General features: G+C 44.2%; 1 protein-coding gene across 1 annotated transcript in view; it reads left to right on the top strand.

The window, feature by feature from the left end:
- crtc3 (CREB regulated transcription coactivator 3) overlaps positions 1-15,910 on the top strand; it is a 41,060-nt gene that overhangs the window by 9,440 nt on the left and 15,710 nt on the right. Inside the window, exons 3-5 of the mRNA XM_061068457.1 lie at positions 3,343-3,471; positions 8,231-8,292; positions 12,890-12,952. Of these exons, the coding sequence (XP_060924440.1) occupies positions 3,343-3,471; positions 8,231-8,292; positions 12,890-12,952 (254 nt within the window). The remainder of the gene's footprint in view (positions 1-3,342; positions 3,472-8,230; positions 8,293-12,889; positions 12,953-15,910) is intronic.

The raw sequence follows: 15,910 nt of genomic DNA, 5'->3' as shown, positions 1-15,910 counted from the left end.
TGTAAAGCCTGCAGTCTGTGAGCAAGGTCCCCGGGATCAGCATTCAAATGAGGACTTTACTCTGTATTGTCTTTGTTGTTGACTGTATCAGAAGCAAAAGACGAAGAGAGCGAGATCTTACCTCCACTTAATGGCCACACTTCATAATCATTTATTGAGATCATATACATTTTATATATGTTTACAGATATGCTCTGACTGCTTACATTACACAAAGGAAAAATATCCACTCTGTGATACAGTTGGAATGCTGAGAGTAAAACATTGTCAGGAAGGAAATGTCTCCTCATGTCCTTGTGCCACCTTTCGGCCTCTTCCTCCTCCATACGCCGTACTTCCTCCGCTCATATAATGCACATATAGTTTCCTTCTATATCTATTGGATTATGTTCCTCTACCTGTTGTTCTAACTGGTGTAGAAATGTAGAATAAAATGTGGAAGTGCATGTTGTCATTGTAGCACACAACCAGGGAGCTGGCAAAAGTCTTCCAGTGATAAAAAAACCTTCATCGGGCAACAAATGCTTGAGTTTTGTCTCAGTCCAGAAAACACGTGTGAAATGAATCATTGCTCTTTGTCATATACTGTGGATATTGTAATTCAAAGTTGGTTTAAAATCCAGCAAACTCCCTATTGAAATAAAGCCAAAGATGGGGCCTGTGTTGTTGCTCTGCCACGTCGTCAGAAAGTAGTTGACGTTGAACTGTCTTCCATGATATATTCAATTCAACTTTATTTGTAAAGCCCCAAATCATAATATACATTTTCTCAGGTCTCTTTACATAGAAGGTCGAGACCTTCAAAATGTTGTATGGGAGTGTAAAAAACAGATTAGCAGTTCAGACTGGGCTGGTTTTTGTTGTGGAATAATGCCTTGAAGTGCATACTTTGTTTTTCTGTCAGATTTGTTTGTATTTAAGAGAAGATTCTTAGATACATTTTCTTAATTTTATTTTTGATGAATTTAATATGATATTAATCGATTAATACAAAATAATCGATAGGTGCAGCCCTAGTAAAAAGCCTTTTTTTGAGAATGAGAGTAATGCAGATTGAGGGTTAAGTTAATAGTAGACTCTAAACTGACCATGGGAGTGAATGGTTTTTGGTGCACCCCTTCCTCTTGAAGGTAGACCCCACCTCTGGAAGGTAGACCCCTTCCTCTGGAAGGTAGACCCCACCTCTGGAAAGGTAGACCCCTTCCTCTTGAAGGTAGACCCCACCTCTGGAAGGTAGACCCCTTCCTCTTGAAGGTAGACCCCACCTCTGGAAGGTTTGATCCCACCTCTCAAAGGTAGACCCCACCTCTGGAAGGTAGACCCCTTCCTCTTGAAGGTAGACCCCTTCTTCTTGAAGGTAGACCCCACCTCTGGAAGGTAGACCCCTTCCTCTGGAAGGTAGACCCCACCTCTGGAAAGGTAGACTCCTTCCTCTTGAAGGGAGAACCCACCTCTGGAAGGTAGACCCCACCTCTCGAAGGTAGACCCATGGAAGGTAGACCCCATCTCTGGAAGGTAGACCCCACCTCTGGAAGGTAGACCCCATCTCTGGAAGGTAGACCCCTTCCTCTTGAAGGTAGACCCCACCTCTGGAAGGTAGACCCCTTCCTCTGGAAGGTAGACCCCCCCTCTTGAAGGTAGACCCCCACCTCTCGAAGGTAGACCCATGGAAGGTAGACCCCACCTCTGGAAGGTAGACCCCACCTCTGGAAGGTAAACCCCATCTCTGGAAGGTAGACCCCTTCCTCTTGAAGGTAGACCCCACCTCTGAAAGGTAGACCCCTTCCTCTTGAAGGTAGACCCCTTCCTCTGGAAGGTAGACCCCACCTCTGGAAGGTAGACCCCTTCCTCTTGAAGGTAGACCCCACCTCTGGAAGGTAGATCCCTTCCTCTTGAAGGTAGACCCCTTCTTCTTGAAGGTAGACCCCACCTCTGGAAGGTAGACCCCTTCCTCTGGAAGGTAGACCCCACCTCTGGAAAGGTAGACTCCTTCCTCTTGAAGGGAGAACCCACCTCTGGAAGGTAGACCCCCCCTCTTGAAGGTAGACCCCACCTCTCGAAGGTAGACCCATGGAAGGTAGACCCCATCTCTGGAAGGTAGACCCCACCTCTGGAAGGTAGACCCCATCTCTGGAAGGTAGACCCCTTCCTCTTGAAGGTAGACCCCACCTCTGGAAGGTAGACCCCTTCCTCTTGAAGGTAGACCCCACCTCTGGAAGGTAGACCCCTTCCTCTTGAAGGTAGACCCCTTCTTCTTGAAGGTAGACCCCACCTCTAGAAGGTAGACCCCTTCCTCTGGAAGGTAGACCCCACCTCTGGAAAGGTAGACTCCTTCCTCTTGAAGGGAGAACCCACCTCTGGAAGGTAGACCCCCCCTCTTGAAGGTAGACCCCACCTCTCGAAGGTAGACCCATGGAAGGTAGACCCCATCTCTGGAAGGTAGACCCCTTCCTCTTGAAGGTAGACCCAACCTTTGGAAGGTAGACCCCTTCCTCTGGAAGGTAGACCCCCCCTCTTGAAGGTAGACCCCACCTCTCGAAGGTAGACCCCACCTCTGGAAGGTAGACCCCACCTCTGGAAGGTAAACCCCATCTCTGGAAGGTAGACCCCTTCCTCTTGAAGGTAGACCCCACCTCTGGAAGGTAGACCCCTTCCTCTGGAAGGTAGACCCCCCCTCTTGAAGGTAGACCCCACCTCTCGAAGGTAGACCCATGGAAGGTAGACCCCACCTCTGGAAGGTAGACACCACCTCTGGAAGGTAAACCCCATCTCTGGAAGGTAGACCCCTTCCTCTTGAAGGTAGACCCCACCTCTGGAAGGTAGACCCCTTCCTCTGAAAGGTAGACCCCTTCCTCTTGAAGGTAGACCCCTTCCTCTTGAAGGTAGACCCCACCTCTGGAAGGTAGACCCCTTCCTCTTGAAGGTAGACCCCACCTCTGGAAGGTAGACCCATGGAAGGTAGACCCCATCTATGGAAGGTAGACCCCACCTCTGGAAGGTAGACCCCCCTCTTGTCATCTGGCATCTCCCCTCAGAGGTGATCACCTGAAAACTCAGTGGGTGCATGGGCTTGCATCGTAGCCCAATTCTGTGGCTGTTATCATCATACCTCAAATTTGATGTGATCCCAAAAGTGCTAATTCATAAGACTAGTGAAATCCCTCAGTCTGTGGGTGTTGTTGGACTGTTTACAGATTAAAGAAGTTTTTTGCATATACAACTAAGGTTTCTATTGATCTGTGTCAAAGTGTCGGTGCTTTAGTTCTCCTCTTCCTGTCGACCTGTGGAAACTACAGTGCCTATGCCTCTGGTTTGAGACGACTCCTCCTGTCTCTGTCTCAGGGGGGTTTCCCTTCAGGACTGGACTCCACCAGAGGGACCCGGCACCATGGGCTGGTCGAGAGGGTTCACAGGGGCCCCAACCGGATCAACTCTCCCCACCGCCGACCCATCGACAAGCACGGACGGCTGATATCCTTCTATACATGAGTGCTGAAAGGTGGAGATCTCACAAAGTGTCATGATGTCATCACCATGAAAGGTCGATTCCAGGTTTACTCTTGTGTTTTTTGTCTTACATGGAGGTTTGTGTTGATATGGTGTGGTGTGGCCCAGGGGGTAGAGTGGTCGTTCTCCAACAAGAAGGTTGGCGGTTCAATCCCCACTCTCTCCCATCTGCATGCCGACATGTCCTTGGCAAGATACTGAACCCCTAAAAAAAAAAATAGCCCCTCATAGATGTTGAGTGTACTAATTGTAAGTCACTTCGGACAAAAGTGTGAGTCTATCAGTATATAGCCAACCAACACAGCCAATCATTAACAGCTGATCACTTTCCAGTCCACAGGAAATATTGTTTTAAGAAATCATTCTTTTACACACCAGCAACAATGTCAACTGTTCTATTTCTGTCTTTGCCACCGAACCTGGTTTCCTGCCTTCGAAAAAATCTAAAGCGTAAAGAGTGGAAACAGTATTACCCAATCCAGTGGCTCGGGTCTAGCTGGTTAGCATGCTAACCTCAGTAGAGCTAACTTGACACCACAATACATAGACGTCTTTGACATAATGACTCATTTTGTTTTAGCGTGATAACATTGACCAGGGGCGGCTGCTGTTCTTTAGCCTCAGGGTGGAAAGAATTTATTATTTTGATTTGAAATGTGACGCAGAGACACATGGACATTGACTGCAGGAGATCATCCTCCTTCAGATTGTGTGTGTAGCAGCAGATCTGATTCTGTGGGGAAGAGAAGGGTCGAATGGTTATGATGGTGATAACAGAGTGAGGTGCGTTTTAGCTTTAAACGCTTTAATTTAAAATCCATTTCCACAGTCTCCTCACAGCTGATACTGAGCAGAACAATCTTTTATTTTCTGCCACGTTTTGGCTCAAATTTCCATGATTGCTCTTCACATGATTCTGGCTTTGTAAGATTTCATAGGGCGGATTGTGTTATATAATCTGCTCCCATTTACAATGCACAGCTAAGCACCATGAATTTTGTCACCACTCAGTAATCTTGTGTGCTTATCTGTTTCATAAGTCTTTGCAGAAAATAGGTATCTTATATTTATCTCATGAAGAATTTCAGACGCACAAGCCAGCGCTTGAATTTAGATGCAGAATGATGAGCAGTTTTCAAAATATGGATGTCCTTGTGTAACTCAGAAAATCCAACCTGATTTGGGAGTAGGGTTAATCCCAAACCCTAACCCATTGAATCCTGACAGAAGATTTAAGCTGTTTGGGAATCCTGCAGATCCCTGATGTTCACCACTCAGCTCTACCTGTTCAGAATGAGACGTGTGTGTGTGTGTGTCGTGTGTGTCTGTGTCTAGTGTTGCATATTGTGTAGTGACACTGAACCATCTGATCGTAGCCGGCATGAATTGACAATAGATTTCTCTGTGGTAAACATTTCCATGGTAACAGCAAGCTGAGACAACACAACTACACCTGAGGATTGTGGGTAGTGTAGTACTTCTTCTTGACATTTAGAATAAAACATGTTTTTCCTAAAACACAGTTGATATCATATTGAGGCTGATAAATACAATTCTATTGAGAAAATAGATATATAGATAGATTATATTAATGTATTGATCCTTAGAGGGAAGTTAAATCATCATAGCTTCCAGGAATATCAAAATACAAGTTAAGAAAGAAAAGAAAATACACAAGGTGCAGTGGAAGTTCAAATACACACTATATGACAGAATGGGAGATTAAATATATAAGGTGCAAACAAAGTGATGCTGGTGAAGACGAGCTGTCGCTGTGGAACTCAGGAGGAGTTAGTGTGTGATGTCAGACCAGCACATAGAACCTACTGGTCACTGGACGACGTACAAGGACAAAACAAAACGCTCAGAACTGTGTGACAGGGAAAGTGAAACGTGTTCTACAGACAGAAACATGTATGTAACCTGCACTGATAGAAGGGAAGCACTTTATTGTTATAGCACACAGCTTGTTGTGGAGAATGTAATCACAACTTCACTGGGTACCTGTTCAAGAGTTGGTTATGGTTCTAAACTATCATTAATATTATTAATAACCCTATTGCTCTTTGCAGCAAACACAATATAACAAGGTGATAGTCTACTGGATATTTCACATTGGACCTGATGCTTAAATGTGCCACATACAAGACAATGGAATACATATTATATATCTACACTCCAGTAGAATAGACTTCCTGAGCTCTTATCATATGATGTCATGACTTAGAAGCAACCCAGCATGAACTGCTGCTGGAGTCTGGCTGGACCAGGACCACGATCAGAATCGACTTGTGATATGTAAAGTCTGTGTCCACTGTCCACACACAAGGATTCTGAGTCTAGTCTCTTATCTTGGTGACATGTTCCAGGACGAGAACAACAGGCTGGTTAGTCAGCGTGGATGCTCCTGGTGCTTTCAGCAGGTTGGGACCACAGACAGTTTTATATATTTATATTTATATGGACTGCTTATTGGAGCAGCATCAGATTTGTTTTGTTTCCCTTCTTCGATGGCACATGACCTCTGGGGTTAGTGCTGCCAGCCACAGAGTGATCGCCTGAACCAGGCCCCACCCACATGCAGAGCACATGCATTCATCCTAAATGACTCATCAGTTTGTCATCACTAATTTAGCATTTTTTTTTTCACAGTAATTATCAGGAATGTTTTGACATCTGCCCACAAAGAGCATCTGATAGAATCGTTTTTAACTTAGGAAACGTAAGGAAACTCTTTGTGTTAATGTTTCTGTTTGTTGTGAATATGAGTTGTAATGAAGCACATGTGTTTCTGCTGTTATCACGACAGAAGCAGTTGGTTCATCTGTATTTGGAAGATTTCCGACTGTATGGTTCCTTGTGTATCGATGGTGTTATCTTTATGGTGTGAAGGTCACTGCGGAGACTGTCGGTGGAGTTGGTGCCGCGGGGGGGGGGGGGTTCTAGCATCACCCTTGTTCCCTCAACAAGACGCCAGTGAGCTTTTTCCACATCTAATTGTGATGATTACACAAAGTGGAGTCTCTAACAAACAATTTCATGGTTCTTGATACACGTAGTTTTCAACAAGATAATCTTCATGAAGCCTTAATGTGAACCACAGCACTGATGTCAAAGACGGTTCAATGTTGATGATTAATGTCCCCAAATAACCTTGGTAGTTTCTTTTTAGCCGCTTGTTAGAAACCACTTTTTTAAAAACATAAAATATGAATATGAAATCAAAATTGTGGTTTTTACTGACATATTTTATTGTACAATAAACCTTGGAAATTGATTTAAAATAAACCACAGGCCACAACCCTTAAAAACTTCAACTTTGTGTCCTGTCAGCAGTTTTCACAAGGAGGACATCACTCCTTACAGGTACTTTTAGTTTAACACATTCATTCTGTTCATCTTAGTATTACATAGAAAATTAACTAAAAAATAAAAGTTGCTTGGACTGACTCCGGATTGGTCGAGAGCATGTGTGGGCGGGGCCTCCATACCAAGGTTCCACTTCACGGTCACTACGACACAGACTCACAACTCCCAATGACGTCAAGAGCTCAAGAGGCAGCCGCACCCAGAAAGGAAGTGGAGATAAATCATATTTCTATCCTGTCTGCAGAAGTTATGCATGTTCCAGAAGACGTTAGAGGTCATGGGGGTTAAACAGGCAGAAGTGCTTTAGTTTCCCAGTTTGTAGATAATATTTAATATGTAAACTTCTCATCCACGCAGGGAAAATGACAGAACCATCATGTGGTCATATACCTATATATATATATATAAAATAAGTGAGGCTGTAAAGATTTGATAAAGCTTAAATATATATTTTTTTTGTTTGCTGATAAACTTATAATCATTTAAACTTTGAAAGAAACATTTCTGGCATTGCTGTTATTTGGGGAAACCTCCAAACCACAGAACATCTTCAACTGTGGAAAGTGGATTAAATGAGGACTTGGAGCAGAGCATGTTTGTCTCTCATCCAATCCCAGAGCCATGACAGAGGAAGCCGGGTCGGTGGCTGATTGACTCAAACACACAGGAGTGTTTGAGTTGTATCCCAGTTTAACTGTCACTGCTTGTGTAGTGTAGAGAAACGCTCGCAGACACACAACGGGCTGGATCCCACTGTGACTGCAGCTTGTTGGCGGATGTGGAAGGACTCAGCGAACCAGTCGGACAGGATGCTTGCCTCTCGCTGTCTGCAGGCACCACACTTCTGCCCTTTCCACCACAATTTGTATATGTGTGGTTTTGCTTATCCTGTGTTTTGTGTTATGAGTGATGGTGTGTCTTCAGTCTGTGAATCTCTCTCACCACTGATAAATATTTGCCTAAGGCCTCATGCGCCTGCTAATCGCTGCTATAATGTGTTGTTGTTGATCAGACACACACAATGTCAGGAACTCTGCGTCAGTATTCAGCATTAAACCAGATAATAATGTCTTTGTTTCATTAAGTGTTTGAAAAAGGAAGATTTACACTTCAGGGCTTGGATGAGAATGTGTTTCCAGAACTTTCCTCTCTTGTTATATGTTCATCTCTCATCCTCCTTTTTATGTTGTGCATTAGTCCTTTGATCTTTAGTTGGAACCCAGCCTGGTTTATTTTTATTTTCTACTTGTCTTCTATTTGTTTCTTTGTGATGATTTCAAATATGATAGAGAAAACATTTGTCTAAAAGTCATGAGTCTGTATTTGTTCTGATCATTTCCTTAACCAACGCCACATGGAGAGTTCTCCCTACGGCGCCGTGTACCTGTCCCCGCCTCCGGACAACAACTGGAGAAGGTGAGTCGTGCATCTCAGTGTCTTCTCTTCTTACTCTAATGAGATTGTTTAACAGCAGGAACTGTTTCCTGTTGCCAGCGTGCTTCCTGTTTCAAACCTCTCTCTCTACCTACTTCTATCAAGGCACCGGCTCTGAGGCTCTGAGGCCGTGTGACGTCAGAGCTGCTGCCGTCATTGTTTCTGCAGAAATGCTTCAAGTATCAGGATGCTGTGTGAGCCCTGGGAAGCCTGCATCTCACTAAAGGTGTTTGACGGATAGCCTTTTGCTCTAAAGGTCAGAGCCAACAGCAGTAGTCCTGCTGTTATGGGATTTGATGTTGTCACAGCACCGTGGCCTTGTGGTGCAGAATCGCCCCTGAGATGAGATTCAGTTTTAGTACCTGCTGAACGATGCCAGACGGCCGACCAGGATTTGTTTCCCAGCTCTGGTTGTGCCTTCATAGAGAAGTCAGTGTTTGGGTCGACAGCTTTTCCCCAGTGTTTACGAGGGAGTGAGTTATGGTCCTGTGATGAAACGGCTCAGCCAGGCTCCTCCCTGCTACGCTGGCTTCTGGCCGGCTGCCAGTCTCTTCTTCTTCTTCTTCTTCTTCTTCTTCTTCTTCCGCAGCACAGACGCTCTCAGGGCTCAGTGGAGCGTACTGTAACAGCTTGTACTGTTGAAGTGAGCGGGCCCACGCCCTCTCATTGTTGACAGCATGAAACAGGTTGGCTGAGAAGCGTCCTCATGGAGCAGCCAGACGTCAGTGTGCTCAGAGTGGGCGTGTTCCTGGAAGCGCCATGTGGCACCATGCACTGAAAGCAGACTTCCATGTTTAATTTGAGCAGCCTGGCTTCAGACTCGTTCCTCAACCAAACACTGAGCATCACAGCATATGAGCTCCTGTCGTGAAACTAGGGCTGTGCAATTCATCCAATTTTAATCGTGATTTTGATTTTTTCCATAATCGAGCAGCCTGCATGAAACCATGTGCTGACGTGGTGAGTCTACAGGAAGTGAACCTCTGACAGGATGAATCTATCTGTAGTGGGAACTTGCACATGGTGTAATCGTAGAGAAGATGTAAAATAACACACAATTTATGTCTATTCTAGTCATGCTCATCTTGTTCATAGTTTCTACTCTTCCATCATAGATTTCTATATTTCTATATGCGACTGGCATCAGCTCTGTCAAGTCTCTGCAGGCCAGGCTCCGCCTCCTGCTCCAACCTGCAGCAGATTGTTGTCACAGTGTGTGACAGGGATACACTTCCCCCACCGCACTGAAGCCAACTTTACTGTTATGGCAGAGACGGGGGGGGGGCAGCTTAAAGCATCTCATGTCTACTAATACAAATGTTAGATTCATAGTCTTGTAGATTATTGTTAATTGATTATGACATAAAAATACAGTCCAGTTTAATAATAGGACACAAACTTCATCTTTCTACAATCGATAAAACCCTAATGCAGTTTGGTGTTTATGAACTTATTGATGTTTCTTCAGACCAGTTGGTTCAAGCTGAGCTCCTCAATGAAAAGATCACATTCCAGCTATTGAAATTGATTCCTGCTCATGTCTTTGTACTGTAGCTTGTAAATGTTGTTTAACAGAATGAGCTGCAGGTCAGTGTTGTGTTTCAGCTGAAGTCTTCCAGAGAACAGAGGCTCCGTAGAGTATTTAAAAAACATTCTCCTCTTGTTCAAAATCAGCAAGCAGTGACTCAGTTCTAGGTCCGTCCATGGAAATGGCGATAAGCTGTTGTGTTGCAGTGAGAAGCAGATTCCCTCCGTCTCAGGGGAGAGCGGCGCTCAGTGTTTACAACGCCAGCCACATCTGCAGCGCATCAACGCCACTGCTCTCTGGAGAAGAGCCACAAGGCGCTTTAACCGTTTCTCTCCAGTGATCAGCCACTCACGTTCTCCAGACCTGAGGATGGGCATAAAGCAAACACATATTACATGGTGTGTGTTTGTATTGAGAGGATTCTGGTGAAGCGTCTCATGTTGAACCCTAAACGCATGGGGTCAGTACTGATGGAAGGTCAGGCGTGACAGATCTGCAGAGCTACAGACTGTTCTCAGCCGCCGCCCGGACAACACATCTTCTCCAGATTTGGTCAAGCTGTTTTTTTTTCTTCTCTTTGGAGAAAAAAAAGAAGTGATTTCCCAACTTCTGTCCGTCTGTAGTGAGTCGGGCCATGATTTGGATATCCACCATCTGTCCTCTAGAGCCCACCCATGGCAGAGTGCTTCCTTGGAAATGATTGTGGATAAAGAATATGACTGTGTGCTGGTGCCTGGGAAGAGCTGCACTTGAAGGGGTTGGGTTCCTGGGGGTGAACGATGCATCAGACCTGGATGTGTCCCTTTAGAGATCCTCAGGGTCACAGCTCCGGTCCAGTCCCACGCTCTCCTCCTCTGCTCACCCGGCTCCGGCCTGCTATTCCTGTACCAGCCTCTCGGGATGAAAGCTCAGACCCGGCTCCCTGGAGATTGCTCTGCAGTTTTTCCTTCCATGGGGAGAGATGTACCATTTTCTTCCGCTGCTTCTTTTGGATATGTTGTTTGATGGCTCCTTTTTTATATAAACATGAAGGGGGTGTTCCCATCCGGATTTCAGGTGCCGATCTCAGATGGTTTGAAGTAGTATCGACCCTGTCTGCAACCCTATCACCCTATATGAACATAAACCCTACAGGACTGAATCCTACTCAGAATTTAGTCAGTAAATGTCCATTAATACCGTCACGTTGTTCCTGCCACACTTTAAACTCCTGTATCAGTTGGTTTCCCTGTCAGCCAGCTGCAGGATTGTGTTATAAGTGAAATATATGAGCAGAACACACAGTGTGACGCTCTCTGATGTTTTCAAACAGATAGATGATGAAGAAAGGCATTAATACCAGAGAAGGAGAAATGTGCGTCCTGTTCTCAAAGAGACTCGTGATATCAGAACACAAACAACTGTTGATTAAACACGTCCTTTCAATCACAGAGAAGCAAATGGTGTGAGACAGTGAGTTTCTTGTGTTCTTACAGTAAATGATCCTCAAAGTGCATCGCTGAGTGTGATCTGAGCAATCACTTCTCAATTTGAAAGACTTCACTTAGTTTTATTGATTGGTTTGACTATGTTAACAATATTATAAACGTCTAGGAATGAGAAAGTATCATGAATTCAATTGACGACTGAGATGAGAAAAGAAGCAAGATACCTCACTCGTTAGTTATTTCCATCATCAGCTCCAGGAAAAAACTGTTAGAATACAAAAGTGTTTACTGAAAAAAATTCGAGTGAGCCATCTCAATTCCTTCTCATCTCTGTTGAGAGTTGCACTTCATGACCTGTTTGTCTCATCTGATCCTCTGATCTGCGTTTAGAGTTCTGAACTAATTAGAGGGAATAACGTCCGATACTGATCAGTGAGATCACTAAGTAATAAAAAGCCTAATGAAAAGCTGCCATGTGAAAACCAGTTTGCCCAAAGCTTTGAGTTTAACCTCTTTGTTTTTCACTGCACTCAAAAAGCACATTTCATGAAAGAAGCTCCTGTTGTCTAACTGGAGGCTTGAAGCTTTAATAATCAGCAAATACTAGTCATGTTCATAGTGTTTGGGCTTTTCCAAACATATCTGGAAGGGTTTAATTTGCCAAGTTTATTACAGGATAGGTTTTTTTTTTGACCACTAAGGTTAAATTACATATGTTATGTTAGTTTGAGTCAAGAGGACATTCTGTCAAACTAAAGCACGAGTGAACACAGAGGTGGTTTCATTCTGTTCAGCTTCCATCTCCTCGTTAACACTCGTCAAACAGATCTGATGAGTTCTGTCTCATTTCTCTCCTCCTTCACCAAGTCAAGTGGAAAGTGGTTCAGGAGTTAATGAGTAATCCTGTCGACACAAAGCAACAGAGACAGAAGTGAAATCATCACCTGAACCTCCTTGGACTCATTGAACTGATCCAGTGGCGTCCTGACTGACACGTGGTGACCAACAGATCTTCATCTCCATGAGGACAGGGGCTGGATCAGTTAGCGTCTTATCTGCCTCATGCAGGGAAGCCTGTTCACTAATAGATACAAAAGTTCAGTTGAGTTCTTCTTTGAACCTTTTGTCAATTTAGAAGACGAGTGTAAGAAAACAGAGCTTGTTCTCCAGGGCGAGTCAGAGAGTCAGACCCTGTCCTGCAGAAGGTCCAGAACATTCCACTTGTTCCCTGTTGCCACTTCACAAGGACTCTTCACATCCACTTGTTGTTTCTCTGACCACTGAAGTCCTCAGGGAGCTGGTTGGGTTGCACTGGTTTTCTCTTCCCATTAGAAACCAGAGAACGTTGGTGACTGGTCCTCAGGTTCCTGGTCTGCACTCATTCTTCACGCTGCTATTCATTTATATTCTGTCATTTGTTTTTTTTAATTTTCCTCAAATTTAAAACTGTATTTTGCTCTGTCTATTTCTACTATGACAATTCCCCAATGTCCTTTCTCTTGTCCTCACATGTGCCAACACAAATGCATCATGTTTTATTCCAGATTTTTCCTCCTTCCTAAGGGCTCGCTCCTTTCACCCAGTGGATTGATCTGTCTTGCTTTTCCTCTGTCTGTCTTTGAAGGGAACAGCAGCCATGGACTGAGGAAAAACGGCCTGGGTTTAGATTAATATCACAACTCAACAGGTGACCCTTGACCTCTCTCTCTTCCCCTCAGTCGATCTTTACTGCTTCATCCCTCGCTCTCAGAAGCCAGCGGTTCTCTTCTTTCTCTGGTTTTTTTCCTTCTGTAAACCTCTGCCTGTTGTAACATCTCTTCCTTCCTCTGAAGCACTGACATAGAGGAGCACAAAGACCCACATGGTCCATTTCCTAATCTCTTTTTCTCTTTGTAGTTTTCCGCTTATCTTTCCCGTTTGTTATTTCTGAATTATGAATCACTAGTTCCTCTCTTACTAACCCAGCTTCAGGACTCATGGCTCCTTCACAGTCTAACATCAAGGCTACTTCTTCTCTTTATCCAGCTTTCAGCCTTTTTTGTTACATTCTTCTTCATGTGTTGTGTTATAATGTACACATAAACACTAGAGCTGTAACGATTCTCGAACCAAAACCAAAAGGGAAACCGCGGTCCAGACGTCCACAGGTTCGGTTCAGGAAACACAAAGAGGAAAATGCAACACGTCTTTCTGCTCAACTCCCCACGTGCTGCAGGTGCAGCCGGTCGCCGGTCAAATGATTCCTCACTTTAATCCAATCACAGCCCGGCGTCATCCGAACCAACACAGAAGTGACCAGTGTCTCCAGTATCTCCAGTATCTCCAGTATCTCCAGTGTCTCCAGTGTCTCCAGTATTTCCAGTATTTCCAGTATCTCTAGTATCTCCAGTATCTCCAGTATCTCCAGTATCTCCAGTGTCTCCAGTGTCTCCAGTGTCTCCAGTATTTCCAGTATTTCCAGTATCTCTAGTATCTCCAGTATCTCCAGTATCTCCAGTAGGGTTGCAAAATTCCGGGAATTTTCAAAGTTGGAAACTTTCCATGGGAATATACGGGAATTAACGGGAATAAACTGGAAATGTTGTGGGTAATTTATACTAACTGTATTTACCTTGTCATATACAGACATAAATATAAACATTTTGTTGTGTCATAGGCTGATTTGAGCCCTGAGGAAACTTTGGGCACTTGACTATATGCTTCTGCATCGTTGTCTCATTCTTAACATAGGTCTTTGCACAGTATTTGCAAATGTACACAGCCTTTCCTTCTACATTGGATGAGGTGAAATGTCTCCACACATGAGAGAGTGCACGTGGCATTGTTCTGTAGAATAAGATGAGAAACAAGTTTGTAAAAAAACACTAATGCAATGCCAGAGATATAAATAGTTAGCCAAACAATTGGAATCGTCTGTAAACATATTTTACAATTGATGGATAAATGAATGGAAATAGTCTAGATGAACAGATGAACAATCCTCAATCAGCATGCTAATATATTTCCCCAGTAATATCATGGAAACTTACCTGACTAGTCCTTCACTCTACAGCAGGCCTCAATAGCCCTGCTGTAGAGTGAAGCATGCTGGGAGTTATCTGTGCATGTGATGGAAGAATGACCAGTGGAGGGTTGAAACTCAACGTTCCATACATCTTTAAAATAGAGTTTTGAATGATGTTTTTATTGCTCAGCGTTTAATTTGCATAGTTTTCTTTTTTTCAAAATTCCCGTGCTTAATATTCCCGTGGAAAGTTTCCGGAAAGTTTCCGGAAATTTACCGGAAACTTTCCACCCCTTTGCAACCCTAATCTCCAGTGTCTCCAGTGTCTCTAGTATCTCCAGTGTCTCCGGTATCTCCGGTATCTCCAGTGTCTCTAGTATCTCCGGTATCTCCAGTGTCTCTAGTATCTCCAGTGTCTCCAGGATCTCCAGTGTCTCCAGTATCTCCAGTATCTCCGGTATCTCCGGTATCTCCAGTGTCTCTAGTATCTCCGGTATCTCCAGTATCTCTGGTATCTCCGGTATCTCCAGTGTCTCTAGTATCTCTGGTATCTCCAGTATCTCTGGTATCTCCGGTATCTCCAGTGTCTCTAGTATCTCTGGTATCTCCGTTATCTCTGGTATCTCCAGTGTCTCCAGTATCTCCAGTGTCTCCAGTATCTCCGGTATCTCTGGTGTCTCCAGAGCAATGAGTGCAGAGGTCGGAGACTTTGACTGAAGTGCGTTGTCAGCAGTCAGAGTCGGGGGGGAATCAGGTGAACTGTTAATTCCTCATGGAGTTTCCCTGGAGCTTCCAGCCGGTTTATGACCAACTTGACCATCGACTTTCCCGTGATGGCCTGAACATCTTGTGTATATGAAGCCTGTTGTTATTGAAGCAGACGTTTCTCCTTCTGTTTCCTCTCCTGAGTTGTTGGTGAAGATCTGCGGTGAAAGCCGCTGCAGATTCTTTTTGTTGTCTCTGTTTTTCGTTGTTTGAAGTGGATTGAGCTGAGCTGTGTTGGACTTGTGAGGGAGATTGAAACAGACTTTATAAATATATATATACGGATTGAACTCTGGACGTTGGGACACACACACACACACACACACACACATCGTTTTATGTGAAGTGAAGTCCAACATGTTCTTTAGTACTTTTCAAGAACACCCCCCTGAAATAGAACCGAGGTCCGAACCGAACCGTGGACTGTGCTTATCGTTACAGCCCTAACAGTCCCGGCTCCAGGCCCAGTGCACAGCTGAGCTCTGACTACAGGATTGTCATTATCCTTTGTTTATGTTATTGAAAGGTCAAACACTGACTGTAAGTGGTTAGTTTCTTATATACACGCATGTTTTCGTAGTCACTGTCTTACTGAGGGTCAACTGGAGGCTGGTCCATCACATTACATCCAAGCTGCAGCCAACCGTCAGAAATACAAATGTGTGAATCTTTTGAGATAGTACATGTGTCTAGTTTTCACAGCTCTACAGACGCAGCCATACTGCATTTGATCACTGCTTGTTAATATATTAATATAATGCATTCGGTGCTTGACAGATTAACTTAACTAACATCTTTACAGGTTAACATTCAGCCTAGATTTAAATGCAAAGCTCGGTGAGACACATTCTAACTTACTTAGAGACGGAAAATTCA

Source organism: Limanda limanda, chromosome 3 (assembly GCF_963576545.1).
Source record: "Limanda limanda chromosome 3, fLimLim1.1, whole genome shotgun sequence".
NCBI classification, from domain to species: Eukaryota; Metazoa; Chordata; class Actinopteri; order Pleuronectiformes; family Pleuronectidae; genus Limanda; species Limanda limanda.
The sequence above is the reverse complement of the archived record's forward strand: the minus strand, read 5'-3'. Positions and strand labels throughout refer to the sequence as shown.